Below are 20,650 nucleotides of genomic sequence, written 5' to 3' on the forward strand. Positions count from 1 at the left end.
AGGTGTGTTAGGGTATGTCTGTGTGTGGCTCATGTGTGTTCTCAGAGTAGCAAAGAATCAAACTGACTGAACTTTTAATATTCAATTTTCAAACTTTTCTGTGTGCGTTTATGCCACCAAACCTAAAACCTCACCAAGCTCCTGGGGAACACCCTAAGCTGGAGTCGGAAGAATGGGCTTTGTAGCTTTGGCTTTCTTTTCAATTAACTCTGGGACTCTGGGCCAGTCATAGGACCATTCTGAGCCTCATTTTTGTCAATTGTAAAATAAGTGAACTGAATTAAATAACTTCTTGGTAGATCCTGTGTTTCTGAGGTAAAATAATAACCACTTACAAGGTTTGCTTGGATAAATCGCTGATGGACAATCATTATCCAGTAAAACTTGTGAGAGAGTCTAAAATTGAAGGAAGAGTGTGTTAACATTTCAAAGATTATGTGATGACACATCTTACTCAATATATAAATTGTGTCCTTAAAAAATGCAATTCCCTAGTAATTGCCTTATTCCAAATTACTCTCCTAGTAAGAGTAATTGTAAGATTATCATAGACACATACTTGTTTGACAAACACTCTTAAATATCCTAACTGTAATTCAATTGAATCAACAATAATAAAGTCAGACATGCTGAAACCAAGGTACATCTTTGAACGTGTGTATCTTTTTCTTAGTTATAGCCTCAGTATAATGCTTCTATTTTTTCCTGGAAAAATGATATCTCCTCTTATTTAGAAGCCATCACAACTAATGAACATAATAAGGCTTTAGAATTCCCTTATAAGCCTGCAGTCTAGGTAGTGTTTGGGGATTTTTTTTTCAAATGAGTAATTATCAAACCAGGTTTGGAAGTAAAGTTCTTGTTACTCTGTAGCCATGGAGCTTTATCACCACATTAATGAAATGGTGACTGCAAATGACATTTAACTCCTAGCTCTTGACAGCAAAAAAATCCATACAAGTGGAGAATCTGTTGGTGTCAGGAAATAGTTGATACTAACTTACGAGACCTAATAGTCCTGTATAACACCCCAAGTCTACAAAATGATATGCTCTAAATTGTGTTATGTTTGTATGTATACATGCATCTGTGCTTTAATGAAATGGTAATATTAGTAATAATTTCCTAGAAAATTTTGGAGCTTGTCCAGTTACAAATACATTACATTTGAGATTGAAACAAGGTAAATTCTCCTCTAGTTTTAAGCTTAAACACACATACCTCCACAGGCTTAAGAAAAGTAGTCCGGCAGAACTGGCTGTAGTATGTCCAGTATTCGCTGTCATTTTTGTACTTAAATTGTATTTCCATGAAAGTTAAAAATCTTTCTGGGCACTTGGAGACACAGATCTGTGAAATAAGGAAACACAGTGGTAGGAATTGAGTTGATTTGAACAAACCAAGGAATTATCTACAAGGTTAGACTGCTAAATTACCCACCACAATAAAAAAGCAAAGCACCATTTTCCATCTAAGAAACTTAAATCAATTTTCTAAACATATTATAAAAAATTAAATTTCATGTACCAGCTGTCAACCTCTACTCCTTGCCCTTGGATGCTAATGTGCTATTAAAACAATAAGATACTATACAATGACAAAATTATTTTTAACTTCTGATTTGATATAGTTGTAGATCTTCACACAGCTGTAAAAATAATAAATTCCATGTACCTTTCACCCAGTTTTGGCCAGTGGTAATAATTCACATAATTATAGCACAGTATCACAACCAGGAAGCTGGTATTGTTACCATCCACTAACCTTATTCAGTTCTAACCAGTTTTACAGGTGTTCATGTGTGTGTGTGTGTGTGTGTGTGTGTGTGTGTGTGTGCGCATGCAATTTTATCACTTGTACATGTGACATCATCCATAGGACAGAGATGAACTATTAATAATGATTTTCTGAATTAGTAGATAAGGGTTTAATCCAAGATTAATTTTGCCTGTGTAGCTTATACATTTTCAGGGTTAGAATCTCGCCTTCTTTCCTATGTATGAATAGAATGGTAATTAAAAATGCTCCAAACATTGATAACTTATGCCACAAAGAACTATCAAAACCAGTGAATTCTCAGAATATAATTGGGGGGGGGGGTTATTACCATAAGAAACTAACAAAATTAGGGATATTTGTGGTAATCAATCATTATTATTGTCTTTTAGCAACACTAGTCAAATGTGGGCAGAGAGGTCACTGATGTAATTATCTTTAATGAACTTTAGGGGCCTATTAATGCCAAATCAGATCACTGTGCTAGTCCACAGAGCTACTGTGGAGTGACTGTAATCCAATTAGTAACTCCACAGAGAGAAAACACAATCAGGGAGGAGGCACTCTGTTTGCTTTGCTTTTGTATGGAATAAAAAACCAGCGATCACATGATATCATGAGAGCTGCAGTCAGTTCTTGAACATTCTCTCCTCTACCTTCAGTTCCTCCTTATGGAAGCCCTCTCAGCTCTGACTTGCTCCATCTCCCCACGGTATCGTGGTAACTATTCTCACGGGCCAGATTCTAGCTCAGTCCCCAGTGGCAATTAGGTAAAAACACAGCTGCTAAGCTGATATCTCTTTCCTATCTTTTGGTCAAGTTTCTGCTACATGAGGACATTTGGTATCAAGCCCACAGCTAAGATAGTAGGTGGATAACTAAATGGGTACCTCAAGTGTCATAGTTAATATTGTTTTGTAGCAGCAGCATTCTAACTTTTTTAGAAGTTTCTAAAAGGTAAACAACCCATCTCCATGTTCACACCTCCAGATGTATTTTCTGTTTTTTAGTCTCTCCTACACACTTGTACACACACACACACACAAGTACACACACACATTCATGCATATCAGAGGAAATAATGAAAGTCTCACAGGTATCTTTCTATGAAAACTGAAGAACTGTTGACGGACATTCATAGCATCCAACATGCTCACATTTTGGGGAAGAAGACAGAGGTCATTGTCAACACAAATGTCCAAAGTTTACTCTGATTGGAGTTAAGCTGAAAAAAACCATTAACATGTTTGGAGCTAACTCACAGACATTTACACTTTTGCAATTTACTTATAAGACTCTGGAAGATAACTAGCCCACTGTTTGATACACTTAAATGGATTTATAAAGACTGAATGTATTAATGCCTTCACTGGCTTTAAATGATGGTAGGAACGACTGAGCTGAGGCCATGACGATTTCTGCATTTATGAACACATACAGTGTATACTAGACACATAATAGTGTGGTGTATTTAACATGTGGACTTCCGAGGTGGCTCAGTGGTAAAGAATCTGCCTGCCAGTGCAGGAGATGTCAGTTCTATCCTTGGGTCGATCAAGCCCTGGAGGAGGAAGTGGCAACCCACTCCAGTATTCTTGCCTGAAAAAATCACATGGACAGAGGAACCCGCAGGTTTCTCAAAGAGTCAGACATGGCTGAGCAACTGAGCAAACATGCAATATATAAAAGAAAGTAATTTAAATGTTAAAAAATGTTTTGTTAAAGAGACTCACATCAAATTTCTTCCAAACATAAACGAGCGGTTAAAAAACAATATAGCAACTGCTCTTTACTCTCTATCAGATCTGTTTGTTTGCTATAAATACAACACTGATTAGTAGCAATCAACATATAATTAGCCAAAAATGAAGGTCACATTGGAAGGTTGGATATCCTAATTGATCAAGGTTTGTCCTTTAAATGCTTATGACACATATCTGGACCATGCTGTAGTTAACAGAAAACATAATGCATAAAAATGTGGCTTGGATCAGTAGATACATTATTACCTGGCAGACTGAGAGCAATTCTGCATTATTGGCAGCTGATATATATTCTGACTCAGTTCTGATTCTTTGTATAACCACAAAGGGGCACCTTGAATATAGTTCTTCATCATTATTTTTACATATTCTGTTCACATGCAATTAACACTCTAATATAAATTAGGCTTTGGTGAGTGGAAGAGAAAATTACACTGAAGGTTAAAACAGTACAGTTCCAATGAAAAAAGGATCTAGTAACTGAAATGTTTAAAAAGCATAGTATGGAAGGATTTTTTGTTTCATCATAAGAATGATGGATTTGTATAGTATAGTGGAAAAATTTCTAGACTGGGAATAGTAAAATATTAATTTTCTCATTCATTCATTTACTCTTTAATTCAACAAATATTTATCAATCACCTACTCTGAGCCTGTTCTAGGCACTGGGGACACAGCAGTGAACAAAAGAGATAAAAATCCCTACCCTCAAGCAATTTACATTCTAGTAGGAAGAGAAGGGTAATAACAAATAAGTAAAATTGTTTGCTGTCAGTATTCTTGCCTGGAGAATCCCATCAACAGAGGAGCTTGGCAGGCTACAGTCCATGGGGGAGCAAAGAGTTGAACAGGCTGAGTGACTAAGCACCCAAGATAGTAGTAGTTGTTATAGAGAGAAATAAGGCTAGAAGGAAGGCCAGATGATGAATTACCAGGATGGGATTATAGCTTTAAACAGGTAGTCAAGGGAGGTCTCACTGGAAAGGTAATATTTAGGAAGCCTAGTGATCAAACTGTAGTCATCTGGAGAAAGGGGAGGCTAGGCAGGGAGAACAGCGAAGTCTAGGTGCTTTCTTGGACCCTTTGAAGACAACGGGTGGTCACCGTGACCTGAGTGCAGTGAGCAGAGGGAGAAACAGAGCAAATGTGGTCAGTAAGGCATCCAGTGAAGGACCTTGGAGGACATTGTCAGGACTTTAGCTTTCAATATGAGTAAGTTGGGAGGCTATTGAGGGAAAGGGTCCTGAGCAAAGGAGGGATATAATGTGACTGATATTTAACAGGATCACACTGGCTGCTGGGTGGAGAAGAGACTAAGGGACTGGAGGCAGGGGCAGGAATAGAGGCAGAGAGACCAGTCAGGGGTCACTGAAACAATATACCGGCTCTTTGAAAACAGGAGGAGATGGTTAAAAGTAATTTGGTCCTGGGTATATTTTGAATGAAGACCAGAGGAATTAGCTCACAGCTCAAATATGAGTACAAGAGATATGAGGGATCAAGGATGATTCCATGGTATTTAGAGTTGGCCTTAACTGAAAAAGAAAAGACTGTTGGGGGTTAGGGAACAATTTTAGGGATAAAATCAGAGACTTTCAGGGATTGAGTTTGGACATGTTAAATCTGAGATGCCAACTAAATATCCATGTAGAGACATGACACAGGTGGTTGGATAGAAAGAACTGGAGTCCTGGGAATATACATATATAAACTAGGAAGGGCGGTATATAGATGGTAGTAAAAGAAAGACTAGGTGTGATCACCAAAGGAGTAAATATATATTTTGAAGAGGGCTAATCCTGGTGGAGGAGGAAACTCCAGTGTTTACAAGGTGCTGGGAAGATAAGGAGAAACCATCAAAGAATACTGAGAGGGAGGATCCAGAGAATTAAGAGGAAAGAGAAAGCTATGTCCTAGAAGCCGAGTGAAGAAAGTACTTTAAGGAAGAGGGATTGATTAAACAATAGTGTTGGATCAAGTAAATATGGATGGATAATTGACCATTGGTTTAAATATATGGAGATCAATGGTATCATTTGGAGAAAATGGAATAAGAATAAAAGCCTGAATACAAGTAAGAAGAAAAGATTCAGACACATTGGATATAAATTATTCTTTTGAGAAATTTTGCAAAAAAAAAAAAAAAAAAAGAAGAAGAAGCCACAAAGACATGAAGCAGTAACTGTAAGGGGATATGGGATCAATAAGAAAACTTTTTAATGTGGAAGAAATAACAGCCTGTTTTTCTACTGATGGGGATGATTTAGTAGAGAATGAAAATGGTAATAAAAAAATAAAGGAAGATTTCTGGAGTTGTGTGCTGGAGTTTGTGAGTGAGGATAAGATCTAATGCACAAGCAGATGGGCTGGCCTGGGGCACACAGGCTGTTCCTCCAGAGAAGAGCAGGGAAGGCAGAGTAAATACATGAACACAGATAATGGCAGGAAGGTCAGTGTGGGAAGCTGTAAAAGTTGTTTTCTGAATGCTGATATTTTCACAGTAAAATAGGAAGCCAAGTCAAAGGCTGATAGAGACTGGGAAGGAGGGCTTGGAGGTTTGAGGTGAGAGGAAAATGTGTGAAATTGTTTTCTAGCAGAGTAGCTAGTGAATGGACAAAGGGTCTGTGTGATTGAGGGACAGCATTGAGGGGCCCCTGGAGGTTAGCAGCCCTCAGTTTAATGGCCTGTTGTGTGTGTTTTATGTAAGAACACACTACTGCCTAGGTTGAGGCATGGAGTAGGTAGAAAGTTGCATTTAGTCATGAATGAGTTTTTGCCAGGGAAGTACAACTAAATGAGAGGGGGCAAAAGAATTGAGGGTTTATATAAGGATGTGATTTAAACATTCTTTTCAAAATTTTATTAAAGTTTAGTTGTTTTACAATGTTGTGTTAGTTTCTGGTGTACAGTTCGGTTCAGTTGCTAAGTCATATCCGACTCTTTGTGACCCCATAAACCACAGCAGACCAGGCTTCCCTGTCCATCACCAACTCCCAGAGTCCACTCAAACTCATGTCCACTGAGTCAGTGATGCCATCCAGCCATCTCATGCTCTGTCATCCCCTTCTCCTCCCGCCTTCAATCTTTCCCAGCATTAGAGTCTTTTCAAATGAGTCAGTTCTTCGCATCAGGTGGCCAAACTACTGGAGTTTCAGCTTCAGAATCAGTCTTTCCAATGAATATTCACGACTGATTTCCTTTAGGATGGACTGGTTGGATCTCTTTGCAGTCCAAAGGACTCTCAAAGAGTGTTCTCCAACACCACAGTTTAAAAGCATCAATTCTTCGGCACTCAACTTTCTTTATAGTCCAACTCTCACATCCATATGACTATTGGAAAATCATAGATTTGACTAAATGGACCCTGGGTGGCAAAATAATGTCTCTGCTTATTAATATGCTAGAAAAGGTTGGTCATAACTTTTCTTCAAAGGAGCAAGATCTTTTAATTTCATGGCTGCAGCCACCACCTGCACTGATTTTGGAGCCCCAAAACATAAAGTATGTCACTGTTTCCACTGTTTCCCCATCTATCTGCCATGAAGTGTTGGGACCAGATGCCATGATCTTAGGTTTTTGAATGTTGAGTTTTAAGCTGACTTTTTCACTCTCCTCTTTCACTTTCATCAAGATGCTCTTTAGTTCTTTGCTTTCTGCCATAAGGATGATGTCATCTGCATATTTGAGGTTACTGATATTTCTCCCAGAAATCAAGCTTGTGCTTCATCCAGTCCAGCTTGTGCTTCATCCAGTCCAGCATTTCTCATGATGTACTGTGCATATATATATATATATATATATATATATATATATATATATATATATAAGTTATATAAGCAGGGTAACAATATACAGCCTTGACATATTCCTTTCCCAATTTGGAACCAATCTGCTGTTCCATGTCCAGTTCTAACTGTTGCTTCTTGACCTGCATACAGATTTCTGAGGAGGCAGGTCAGGTGGTCTGGTATTCCAACCTCTTGATCTCTGGTTCCTCTGCCTTTTCTAAATCTAGCTTGAACATCTGGAAGTTTATGGTTCATGTACTGTTGAAGCTGGGCCTGGAGAATTTTGAGCATTACTTTGGTAGTGTGCGAGATGAACACAATTAATTGTGTGGTAATTTGAGCATTTTCTGGCATTGCCTTTCTTTGGGATTGAAATGAAAACTGACCTTTTCCAGTCTTGTGGCCACTGCTGAGTTTTCCAAATTTGCTGGCATATTGAGTGCAGCACTTTCACAGCATCATCTTTTAGGATTTGAAATAGCTCAACTGGAATTCCATTACCTCCACTAACTTTGTAGTGATGCTCCCTAAGGCCCACGTGACTTCACATTCCAGGACGTCTGGCTCTAGGTGAGTGATCACTCCATCATGATTATCTGGGTCATGAAAATCTTTTTTGTACAGTTCTTCTATGTATTCTTGCCACCTCTTCTTAATATCTTCTGCTTCTGTTAGGTCCATACCATTTATGTTTTTTATCGAGCCCATCTTTGCATGAAATGTTCCCTTGGTATCTCTAATTTTCTTGAAGAGATCTCTAGTCTTTCCTATTCTATTGTTTTCCTCTATTTCTTTGCACTGATCACTGAGGAAGGCTTTCTTATCTCTCCTTGCTATTCTTTGGAATTCTGCATTCAAATAGGAATATCTTTCCTTTTCTCCTTTTCCTTTTGCTTCTCTTCTTTTCATAGCTGTTTGTAAGGCCTCCTCAGACAATCATTTTGCTTTTCTGCATTTCTTTTTCTTGGAGATGGTCTTGATCACTGCTTCCTGTACAATGTCACGAACCTCTGTCCATAGTTCTTCAGGCATTCTGTCTATTAGATATGATCCCTTGAATCTATTTCTCACTTTCACCGTATAATCATAAGGGATTTGATTTAGGTCATACCTGAATGGTCTAGTGGTTTTCTCTGCTTTCTTCAGTTTAAGTCTGAACTGAAGAATTTGGCAATAAGGAGTTCATGATCTGAGCCACAGTCAGCTCCTGGTCTTGTTTTTGTTGACTGTATAGAGCTTCTCCATCTTTGGCTGCTAAGAATATAATCAGTCTGATTTCGGTGTTGACCATCTGGTGATGTCCATGTGTAGAGTCTTCTCTTGTGTTGTTTGAAGAGGGTGTTTGCTATAACCAGTGAATTATCTTGGCAAAGCTCTATTAGCCTTTTCCCTGCTTCATTCTATACTCCAAGGCCAAATTTGCCTGTTACTCCAGGTGTTTCTTGACTTCCTACTTTTGCATTCCAGTTGCCTATAATGAAAAGGACATTTGTGTGTGTGTGTGTAAGTTCTAGAAGGTCTTGTGGGTCCTCATAGAACCGTTCAACTTTAGCTTCTTCAGCATTACTGGTCAGGGCATAGACTCGGATTACCGTGATATTGAATGGTTTGCCTTGGAAATGAACAGAGATCATTCTGTTGTTTTTGAGATTGCCTCCAAGTACTGCATTTTGGACTCTTTTGTTGACTATGATGGCTACTCCATTTCTTTAAGGGATTTTTGCCCACAGTAGTAGATTTAATAGTTCTGAGTTAAATTCACCCATTCCAGTCCATTTTAGTTCACTGATTCCTAAAATGTCGATGTTCACTCTTGCCATCTCCTTTTTGACCACTTCCAATTTGCCTTGATTCATGGACCTAACATTCCACGCTTCTATGCAATATTGCTCTTTACAACATCAGACTTTACTTCCATCACCAGTCACATCCACAACTGGGTATTGTAGTGAATATACACACACACACTTTTCCATTGTACTTTGTTAAAGGTTTGAATATAGTTCCCTGTACTAAAGAGGGAACCTGTCTATATAAAACCCTGTTTATCTATTTTATATATATCTATTTTATATATATCTATTTTATATATAGTAGTATTTATCTGCTAGTCCAAAACTCATAATTTATCTCTCTTCTCCCTTCCTCTTTGGTAACCATAAATTTGTTTTCTATGTCTGTGAGTTTGTTTCTGATTTTTAAATAAGTTCATTTTTTTCATTTTTCAGACTCCTCATATAAGTGATATCATACAGTATTTATCTTTCTCTGTCTAACTTATTTCACTTAAGCAATGCCCTCCAAGTTGTTGCAAATGGAATTATTTCATTCTTTTTATGGCCGAGTCATATTCCATTGTATATATGTGCCATACTGTCTTTACCCATTCATCTGTTAATGGACATTTAGGTTGCTTCCATGTGTTGGCTATTGTAAATAGTGCTGCTATGAACACTGAGGAGCATGCATCGTTTCAAATTAAGAGTTTTCTCTGGATTTATACTCAGGGGTGGAGTTGCTGAATCACATGGTAGTTCTATCTTTGTTTTTAAAGAAACCTCCATACTGTTTTCCATACCTGCTGCACCAATTTACATTGCCGCAAATAATGTATGAGAGTTCTATAAAGGAGTGATTTTCAAGAGGGACCATGGAGTTTAAATCATATAAAGAAGGAGATGGAAACATGATAGAACTGAGGGAAACTTTGAAGGGCATCAGGTCAGTGGTTTGTAGGTTCCAGTGAGGTAGAGGAATAACTGGAGTTGAAATATTAGAGGGATTGAAATGATTAGACAGTAAGATGTTTGAAATTAAGGGTGGTAATTATTGGTGCTGACAAGAGTGAGGATTTGACCTTGGGGGTGAGTGGCTGTGATAAAAACAAGGTTCTGTGGTACCGGTGGTCACAGAACTAAGATGTTAATACCCCAAGATGGCTTAAATCTCAGCAGGAAATAAGATATCAAAAGTCTTTGAGGGACATGAGGAGGAAAGCAAGCAGATTTTCTAGAGAAGACCTTTGGCTGTGGTTTACTTGCACAAGGAACCAAGAGGAAGCAAGTAAGTCAAAATCCTACTGAGTTTTTGAGGTAATTATACTGCTAAATTCATAACCTAACCTGAAAAGGCCTTTGACTATTAAAATAATCTTTGACATGATAAACTTGTACAACAGGAAGAGAGTTTCAAAGCCACGTGGCCTCTAAGAGGGCATATTTCCAGTGTTCAGTAGTGGTTAGTGGTATGGCCTGAGGTTGACAGACAGGAAATAACCTTTCAGTTTGTTGAGCGAAGGATCACAGGATGACAGATAAGGAACTTCCTTCTGAGAACACAATCCAAAGAGAATAAAAGACTGTTCTCGTGCTCTGCACTAAAGACCACTGTGCACTTACCCCTCCTTCCTTTCTGAAAGGGAGTTTGTATTCTAACTTCCCCGGCCCTGTTCCCCATTGTGCATTTAGTGTCAAGACCTGATGGAGAGACTATCCATCATCCATAGATCCTAGACTGTGGGTTGAAGTTCAGTACCACACAGGACTCTGAGTTGTCTCCCTTGGGAAGAAGGGTCCTCTAGAGGACAGATGGATAGACTATAGAAAACAGAATGAACTGCCCATTGATGTCTGTGCCCCTTGTTTCATTTCTTCACGGTACATAAGAGGCTGCTCAGTCCACAGTTACATTGCTTTATTCCTTCTTTCCTTTCTTCTTGCATCTCAGGTTGAACATTTAAAACTTAAAAGTTTATGGTATTTGAGTAGAAATACAATGTGTGACCCAGCTGATCCAAGGCTTAGAGCAGGGATGCTTTATTCAGCCTTTTGCTTCCTTCTGGCAACTGGATGCTGCTGCTGCTGCTGAGGCCTTAAGGGATGACAGAGCCACCAGACGAAAGGAGCCTGGAAGAGAGCTGCCCACTGACTGCAAACACCGCCTTATACTATCATATGACCAAAAAGAAACTATTGTGTTCAGTCACTGGAAAACTGAAGTTCATTAGTTACAAGATGGTTTTATTCTTCCTAATACTAATCTTGAGAAAAATATCTCCACTTCTCTATACTGCAGTTTATTCATTTATAAAAATAGGTGGTTGGACAAGATAATCACTGAGGTTCCTAGTGATACTAATGGATTAATCCCTGTTTTTATTGTATATGAATACTTCTGTCTTGTCACCTTCCATAAATTCATCATTAATCACACACATCCAGAATTCAAATAGAGTTTCTCAGTTCTGTCATCTTTTAAAATTGCTAAAACCAGTGAGGCATATTTTTCGCCTTACCTGTGTGGTAGGGCACTGTAGGTTTACCACCACGGAGGGACTGGTACAGGTGAGCATGTTAAAATAAAACAAAATGGACTTGTTCCTAAAAAAACAACATAATATTTTTAGTGACTGTGGAAATATTTCATATCATTTCATATCATCGGGTATACTTTAATATAACATGACCTTTAAAAATCTGCTTCATTTCATCTAGAAATTTGCAACATATTCCCCAAATCCCCGTCAAGTGGCCTAACACTTAAAATAGCTTTTACTATTACTATTAAAATAGTAATAGTAAAAAGTAAAAATAATCAAATTGTCCATCAACAGGGGATTGGTTCAATAAAGAACTCCACATCCATAAAGTAAAAGATTATACTGTCATTGAAAATAATGTTGAAAAATATTTAATGGATGAATTTAGGAAGCAGGTTACTAAAGAGTATCAAAATATTATTTAATTTTGCAAAAACAATTATAACACATTATATGCAGAAACAAATGATTATATCTGAATGATGGCATATTTGTTTAGATAATTTTGTATTTTATGGGTTTCATGAGATAAACATGTATTATTTCAGTGATCTGAAAAAAGATGAATTTAGTTATATTTTCTCTCTGTTTAAAATTATGTTCAGGGGCATAGTGGTGGGATAACTTGACATTTATTATTGGGGATCTTCCCTGGTAGCTCAGATGGTAAAGAACCTACCTGCAGTGCTGGAGACCTGGGTTCAATCCCTGGGTCAGGAAGATTCCCCTAGAGAAGGGAATGGCAACCCACTCCAGCAATTCTTACCTGGAGAACTCCATGGACAGAGGAGCCTAGCAGGCTACAGCCCATGGGGTCACAAAGAGTTGGACACAACTGAGTGACTAACACACACACACACACTTTGCCAGCAACAGTGATGACTTTGCCATTTTGCAAGCCATGTTTCTCCTTTAAATCTCAATTTCCTCAGCAGTAAAATGGGGATAATACCAGCCTGACCTGCTGAATAGTGGTGTTGGGAGGACATATGAAATGTGTGGTGGGCTCAAGACAAATGGCTGTCTAACTTAAGTATGCATCAGTGAACCTTGGGGTGTTTGTTGAAAACTGTGATTCCTGACTCCTTCTCAACCCTTCGGAGCCCAGACCCTAGTAATTCACATTTCCCCCTGTGATCCCCAACTGATTCAGATACAGGTGGTCTATAAACAATATCTTGAGAGAACATAGCCATATACATTCAAGAAGAATGTTTCCAGAACCTTGAACAGTCCCAAGTTAACATGACTACATATACAGCATAAAATGTATAATAGGCTGTTGAGTTATATTTTTCCTGCTGACTCACAATCACCAAGTAGGATCTGAATCTAGAAACAAAAAGAGCTCTCCACAGAAAGTGTGGGCTAGATCCTTGCATCACTTCTGCTGCTTCTTGCTCATGTCTACATAAGCAAAAGATGAGTGAGGGAGGTGATTGGAGACAGTGGAATTGGCAGGATACAGTCATCAGAGTTCAGAGGATTTTTCCTCCCCTCCTCATTGAAAGGATGGATTATTTCTTCTGGGTTTCAAACCACACAGGCTCTGAGAGAATCTCTCAGAGAGACAGAGGGTGTCCCAGTTGGTTCTAGAGGTAAAGAATACACCTGCCAATGCCAAACACATAAGGGATTTGCGTTCGATCCTGGGGCTGGGAAGATCTCCTGGAGGAGTATATGACAACCCACTCCAGTATTTTTGCTGAAGAGTCCCATGGACAGAGGAGCCTGGCAAGCTACAGTCCCAGGCTATAGCTGGGACGGTATGGCAGGGTATCACAGGGTCTCAGAGTCAGACGTGACTGAAGTGACTGAGCACGTGGGAAGGGCAGACCAGCATCTTGGTTTCCAGCTGGATACTGCTTTGTGTGGCAGACTTACTACAGCCCTCTGCCCATTTTAGCAGAGAAAATGTGAGACCCAAAAACCACAAGAGAGTGGAAATAAACCAATGGTGCAGAAAGAGGATAGCACTGAAGCAGTCTGTCATGGGAGGGTATGGAGCCAAGGAAATGGGCTTGCACCTTCCTGGTGGTAACATCACCTGATAAGAGACTGGAGATGAATCCCCAGGGATGGGCCTGAAGGGGTTTGGTGGAGAGAAAGCCAAAACTGATTTCTCAGATCAAAAGACTAGTCAGTAAGGACTTCCCCAGAGAATTTCCACTTGCACACCATGAGAGAGCCAGGCTTTGTCAAGGAGAGAGTCTATGGATAGTCAGTTACATCTTAGCTTCAGGAGCAACAACCATGTAGGGCTAGGGCAGTGGCCAGGAAAGTAATAAACACTCTTTCTCCTTCTATAAGTCAGAACACAAAGACTAAAACCAGGAGGGAGGGAAGAGGAGGAAAATAACAAAACAGGCCTTCTCTCCCACTCTTAAGTTCCCTTGCAGAGTTCAAACCTGAGCTGGGGAATTGGAAGAGATGGATTCAAATTTTAAATGGACTATACTGTACTTTTTAACAGAAAGTGTTTAGAAAGCTATGGAAGATGCCCAAGATGCCAAAACAAGAAGAAAAGAAATTTGAAAGAACATCATTAAAGGCAATTAATAAGGGGAAAATAAACTCACTTCACGTTTGTAATCCCATCGAGTTCTGATGGCTCAAGAATCTGGCTATAAATGCATGCACAGTACGCACAAGGCAACTTAAAGATTCCACAAGAGTGAATTTGGCTCTTTCACCACACAGGCAGCTATACATTCTACACAGTCTCATGGTGCATGTGACTCAAATTTGTACCTAAGTGAATGAATAAATTATTGCATGTCATGGATCACTGGAGTCCCTTAGAAGTAGTTAAAAGGCTGAATGGTAAATCAGCAAGTGTCAAGAGTCCACCATAGGTAAAACTGACTTATAAACTGCAAAATGCTGCATATATACAAATTATTCACCAGATTATGTAAACCTCAAGGGTAAAGTTTGTACCTTATTAACGTTTATATCCATCTAGTTTCCTAACACTTAGCCTACTACTTGGCCCATTCCAGGCACTCATCAGATGCTGCAGAATGAATGAGATCAATTTCAGAATAAGTTTCTCAGTATCTGAGAATCCTGCTTAGTTTTTTGCACACATATGTACTCATTCTGTCAAAGCCTGCCTGATATCCTTAAATGTCAGTGGTCCTCAGATTCCTTACATACAAATCTGTGACCGCATGAACTGTATAGCCCACCAGGCTTCTCTGTCCATGGGATTTCCCACGCAAGAATACTGGAGTTGGTGAAGTGAAGTGAAGTCGCTCAGTTGTGTCCGACTCTTTGTGACACTGTGGACTGTAGCCTCCAAGGCTCCTCCGTCCATGGGATTCTCCAGGCAAGAATACTGGAGTGGGTTGCCATTTCCTTCTCCAGGGGATCTTCCCGACCCAGGGATCGAACCCGGGTCTCCCGCATTGGAGGCAGACGCTTTAACCTCTGAGCCACCAGGGAAGCCTCTCCAACCCAGGTATGGATCCTGGGCCTCCTGCATTGCAGGATGATTCTTTACCATCTGAGGCATCAGGGAAGCCAAATGGTAATTAATGATTGGAGAGGAATAATTCTGCAAAAGTGATTAAGGAAGTAACTCATTCAGTTCAGTCGCTCCGTGATGTCCGACTCTTTGTGACCCCATGAATCGCAGTGTGCCAGGCCTCCCTGTTCATCACCAACTCCTGGAGTTCACTCAGACCCACGTTCATTGAGTCAGTGATGCCATCCAGCCATCTCATCCTCTGTCGTCCCCCTCTCCTGCTGGCCCCAATCCCTCCCAGCATCAGAGTCTTTTCCAATGAGTCAACTCTTCGCATGAGGGGGCCAAAGTACTGGAGTTTCAGCTTCAGCATCATTCCCTCCAGAGAAATCCCAGGGCTGATCTCCTTCAGAATGGGTTGGTTGGATCTCCTTGCAGTCCAAGGGACTCTCAAGAGTCTTCTCCAACTCCACAGTTCAAAAGCATCAATTCTTCGGCACTCAGCTTTCTTCACAGTCCAACTTTCACATCCATACATGACCACTCGAAAAATCATAGCCTTGACTAGATGGACCTTTGTTGGCAAAGTAATGTTTCTGCTTTTCAATATGCTATCTAGGTTGGTCATAACTTTCCTTCCAAGGAGTAAGCGTCCTTCAATTTCATGGCTGCAATCACCATCTGCAGTGATTTTGGAGCCCCTCAAAATAAAGTCTGACACTGTTTCCACTGTTTCCCCATCTATTTGCCATGACGTGATGGGACCGGATGCCATGATCTTCATTTTCTGAATGTTGAGCTTTAGGCCAACTTTTTCACTCTCCTCTTTCACTTTCACCAAGAGGATTTTTAGTTCCTCTTCACTTTCTGCCATAAGGGTGGTGTCATCTGCATATCTGAGGTTATTGATATTTCTCCCGGCAATCTTGATTCCAGCTTGTGCTTCTTCCAGCGCAGCATTTCTCATGATGTACTCTGTGTATAAGTTAAATAAGCAGGGTGTCAATATATAGCCTTGATGTACTCCTTTTCCTATTTGGAACCAGTCTGCTGTTCCATGTCCAGTTCTAACTGTTGCTTCCTGACTTGCATACAGGTTTCTCAAGAAGCAGGTCAGGTGGTCTGGTATTCTCATCTCTCTCAGAATTTTCCACAGTTTATTGTGATCCACACAAAGGCTTTGGCATAGTCAATAAAACAGAAGTGAGTGAGTGAGTGAAGTCGCTCAGTCATGTCCGACTCTTTGTGACCCCGTGTACTGTAGCCCACCAGGCTCCTCCATCCATGGGATTCTCCAGGCAAGAATACTGGAGTGGTTTGCCATTTAAATAGATGTTTATCTGGAACTCTCTTGCTTTTTCCATGATCCAGCAGATGTTGGCAATTTGATCTCTGGTTCCTCTGCCTTTTCTAAAACCAGCTTAACCATCTGGAAGTTCATGGTTCATGTATTGTTGAAGCCTGGCTTTGAGAATTTTGAGCATTCCTTTACTAGCGTGTGAGATGAGTGCAATTGTGCAGTAGTTTGAGCATTCTTTGGCACTGCCTTTCTTTGGGATTGGAATGAAAACTGGTCTTTTCCAGTCCTGTGGCCACTGCTGAGTTTTCCAAATTTGCTGGAATATTGAGTGCAGCACTTTCACAGCATCATCTTTCAGGATCTGAAATAGCTCAACTGGAATTCCATCACCTCCACTAGCTTCGTTTGTAGTGATGCTTTCTAAAGGCCCACTTGACTTCACATTCCAGGATGTCTGGCTCTAGGTGAGTGATCACACCATCATGATTTTCTTGGTCGTGAAGATCTTTTTTGTATAGTTCTTCTGTGTATTCTTGCTACCTCTTAGTAACTCATTATTTAATTTGAATTATATTTCTATGATGAAACAATAAAATAGAAGCAACTACAAACTACTAGTTCAAGATGAGGTAAGGTTCACTTAAGCCCATCTCTTTCCTTCCTGAGATACACGGTAACAGAAAAATAAAAATACGGATAGGGATAAACACTGCCATACCAACTAAGGATGTGCAGGATGGGATCTGCTCACAACTGCACATGAGAGGTCAATAATTTCTGGAAAATGAAGAGCATATGAGAAGTGTGTTGAGTGATGAATGCACTGTAGAAAATATACAAAAAGGGTGGGATATGATACGCCTGTTAGAAAGCATGATACATTCTGGACTCAAAAGTGAGAAATGTGGTCGAAAGTGAAAAGATTAATTAAAGGTTTATATACAGGTCTACAGTACAAATCAGCACCTCTGTGCTTCCCCCATAGTCCTACACTTAAGACTTCTAGGATCCAGGAAAAACAGGCAAAAACAAAGGCCTCTTTTGTTGAATGATAGCAAGGGCCTTTGCGAAATTGGATACCCCAGTCTACAATCCTTCATATTCTGGCATTTTAAAAGTCCATGTCGGACAGTTAGCTTCACACCAGTTCATGTGGTAGTGAAATCTAATAGCTAATACAGTGTTCCTATCCCATACTAGGCAGAGGTCTCCTTGGAAAAACTGACCCAGTGACACAGCGGCTGAGCAAATTCACACAAGTAACCCAATTCTTTCTATAGTAAAAATGGATTATAAAGTAGCACCAGGAATTTAAGAGAAATCAGAAAATGAAAGGAAAGACTAAAATAAACAAACAAAAAGCAATGCTGGATAAATTAAAAATGATTCAGAGCATAGAAGCGACCTTTAAAAAACAGTATTTTCAGAGAGATTCAATCAGATTATTCATAAATAAAAATACTATGTTATTATAAACAATTAGAAAACAAGAGGGCTTTAAGAGACTAAAAACATGATTAACAAAAGCTAAAAATCAAAGGCAGAACTGGAAAAACTTGACAAAATCTTTTAGAATACAGAATAAAAAGTCATAAATGGAAAATATAAGGGGGAAAAAAAGGTATTGAGACCAATCAAGGAGGTCCAGGTTACGAATAACAGAGTTTCAAAAAGACAAATGGAAAGAATAAAAATAGAAAAGAAATAACTGAAGAAAATTTTTCAGAGGTGATGAGTCATAGTTCTTTAGAATTAAAGGACCCATCAAAGATTAGACAAAAAGATTTTTTTTTAAAAGTAAGACCTACATTGAATTGTGAGATTTCAGAACACCCAAAATAAATAATTTTAAATGCTTTCCCAAAGGAAAAATCTTTCAAAACAGAAAAAATGATTTTACCACAAGGTATGTGAATCAGACTAACATTAGACAGACTGGATGCCAAAAACAATAGAATAACATCTTAAAATTTCTGCCAGGAATTGTCTTTCAAGCTACATCTCTAAAGCTCGACCATCAATCAGTTGTAAAGAGGGAGAAGAAAAACATTTCCAAGGATTTATCTTTCTATGCTTTCTTATCTTACAAAGATAGTCAAGAATGTTCCCCATCAAAACAAGAGTGTCAACAAAGGAAAAAGACAAGCTGGGATATAGAAAAAAGTTCATGGCACAAATTCAGGCTAAACAAAAATCCTTCTGTTTATCTGAAATCTAAAGTTAACTGAGCATTCTTTTATTTGCTAAGTCTAGCAGCAGGGTCCAATCTAATGAGGGAGATAAGTCTCAGAATTAAAGCTATGCACTGAGCCTAAAATTTGCCTAGTGCTGAGTGGAACAAAAAGCAGAAACTTAAGAGGGAGCCCTTACAAAATAGTGGGGTTGGAAAGGCAGAAAACTATTGTCCTGATCTTGCTGGCAAATAAAACATGTAAGAATGTCATTGCTCTAAGTCAAAATACACTAAAATGGAGAATGATGCTAAGCTGCAAATAAAGTGTAAAATTTGGCTTTGATATCAGGGACACAGTAGAAATGAAAATGTAATGGCCAGACAGTGAATAAACTTTAAATAGCTATTACAAAGTACAAGTCTTATTTCTAAAACTTTTAGAGTTAATCTACCAATAGAATATGAACAATTCTGATGAAGTTGCAGAATTGAACTTTATTACAAACTCAATCAGGTAAAGAGTAAACATAGAAAGAGGAACGCTCACAGCAGCACTATTCACAATAACCACGACATGGAAGCAACCTAAATGTACATCAACAGAGGAATAGATAAAGAAGACGTGGTGTGTGTATACAGTGGAATATTACTCAGCCATAACAAATGAAATAATGCCATTTGTAACTATATAGATGGACCTAGAGAGTCTCATATTGAGTAAAGTAAGTCAGACAGAGAAATACAAATACTATATAATGTATCACTTATATGTGGTATTTTAAGAAAGGGTACAAATGAATTTATCTACAAAATAGAGATAGAGATGTAGAAAACAAATGTATGGTTACCAGAAGATGGGGGGGAGGGGGAGAAGGGATAAATTGGGAGATTGGGATTGATATATAAAACTGATAACTAATAAACACATTGTATAGCACAGGGAACTTTACTCAACACTCTGTAATGGTCTATATGGGAAAATAATCTAAAAAGAATGTATATATGGGGAGGGAGGTGGGAGGGGGGTTCATGTTTGGGAACACATGTAAGAATTAAAGATTTTAAAATTAAAAAAATAAAAAAACAAAAAAAAGAATGTATATATGTATATATATATATATATATAATTGACTCACTTTCCTGTGCACCTGAAATTAATATATCATTGCAAATCAACTATACTCCAGTAAAAATTTTAAAAAAAGAAAGTAGAAAGAGGAATGGAAAAGAAAGATGGAGAATGGTAGTGGGGATAATACCCTCTTCTTACATAAAGAGGAGTCAAGACTCTGACAACAGAAGCAACAGAGACTCAGCATACTATGTAAAGTCATGAAAGTAACTATAAGAAAATCTAAAGGTAATAATTTAACTATCAAACATGGAAGGAGGAGGAAGATCAGGAAAACATAAAGTACATGAGTTAAATCTTCTATTTTTCATAGCAGGCTATCAATGGATACTATCTAAAATTAATAAAGCATGAAATGAAAGAATAAGAATATGATTCAACGTTATGCAAAAAACTTCCAGAAGAACTAAGACCAGTATTTATTCCCCCCAAAGTTATATGTTAAAATCAACCCCCCAATGTGATGGTTATTAGGAGATGGGGCCTTTGCAGGTGGTTAGGTCAGGAGGGTGTAGCCCTCATAAATGGGATTAGCGCACTGATAAAAGAGACCCAGAGATCTCGCTAATCCTTTCCCCCATTTGAGGATGTGTAATAAAGATGTCAAATCAGGGAATGGACCCTCTCCAAGAAACTGACCAAGCTGACACCTGATCACGAGCTTCCAATCCCCAGAACTGTGAGATGTAAGTTTTTGTTGTTTACAAGCTTAGTCTATGGTCTTCTGTTGTAGCAACCTGAAGTGTCTAAAGCAACCAGAAAGAGGAGAAATTATCTTGTGGAATGAAACTGTGGGTAAGGAATCTTAAGACAGGAGACCATGGCTTTTATTGCCGTTATTATAAGCTCTTCATTATTGTTTGGTTTACTTCCACAGGCATATATTATTTTGATACAGATTTTCAAAACTAAACCAAGTGGCAAATCTGGG

The 20,650-nt window shown here is 38.8% G+C and overlaps 1 protein-coding gene across 1 annotated transcript in view; it reads right to left on the minus strand.

Annotated features, from left to right (window-relative positions):
• Positions 1 to 20,650, minus strand: part of SLC44A5 (solute carrier family 44 member 5) — a 450,883-nt gene that overhangs the window by 50,937 nt on the left and 379,296 nt on the right. Inside the window, exons 6-8 of the mRNA XM_069594802.1 lie at positions 11,622 to 11,706; positions 1,222 to 1,350; positions 336 to 396 (exon numbers count right to left, since the gene is read on the minus strand). Of these exons, the coding sequence (XP_069450903.1) occupies positions 336 to 396; positions 1,222 to 1,350; positions 11,622 to 11,706 (275 nt within the window). The remainder of the gene's footprint in view (positions 1 to 335; positions 397 to 1,221; positions 1,351 to 11,621; positions 11,707 to 20,650) is intronic.

The sequence above is a fragment of the Ovis canadensis genome, chromosome 1 (assembly GCF_042477335.2).
Source record: "Ovis canadensis isolate MfBH-ARS-UI-01 breed Bighorn chromosome 1, ARS-UI_OviCan_v2, whole genome shotgun sequence".
Taxonomy (NCBI): Eukaryota; Metazoa; Chordata; class Mammalia; order Artiodactyla; family Bovidae; genus Ovis; species Ovis canadensis.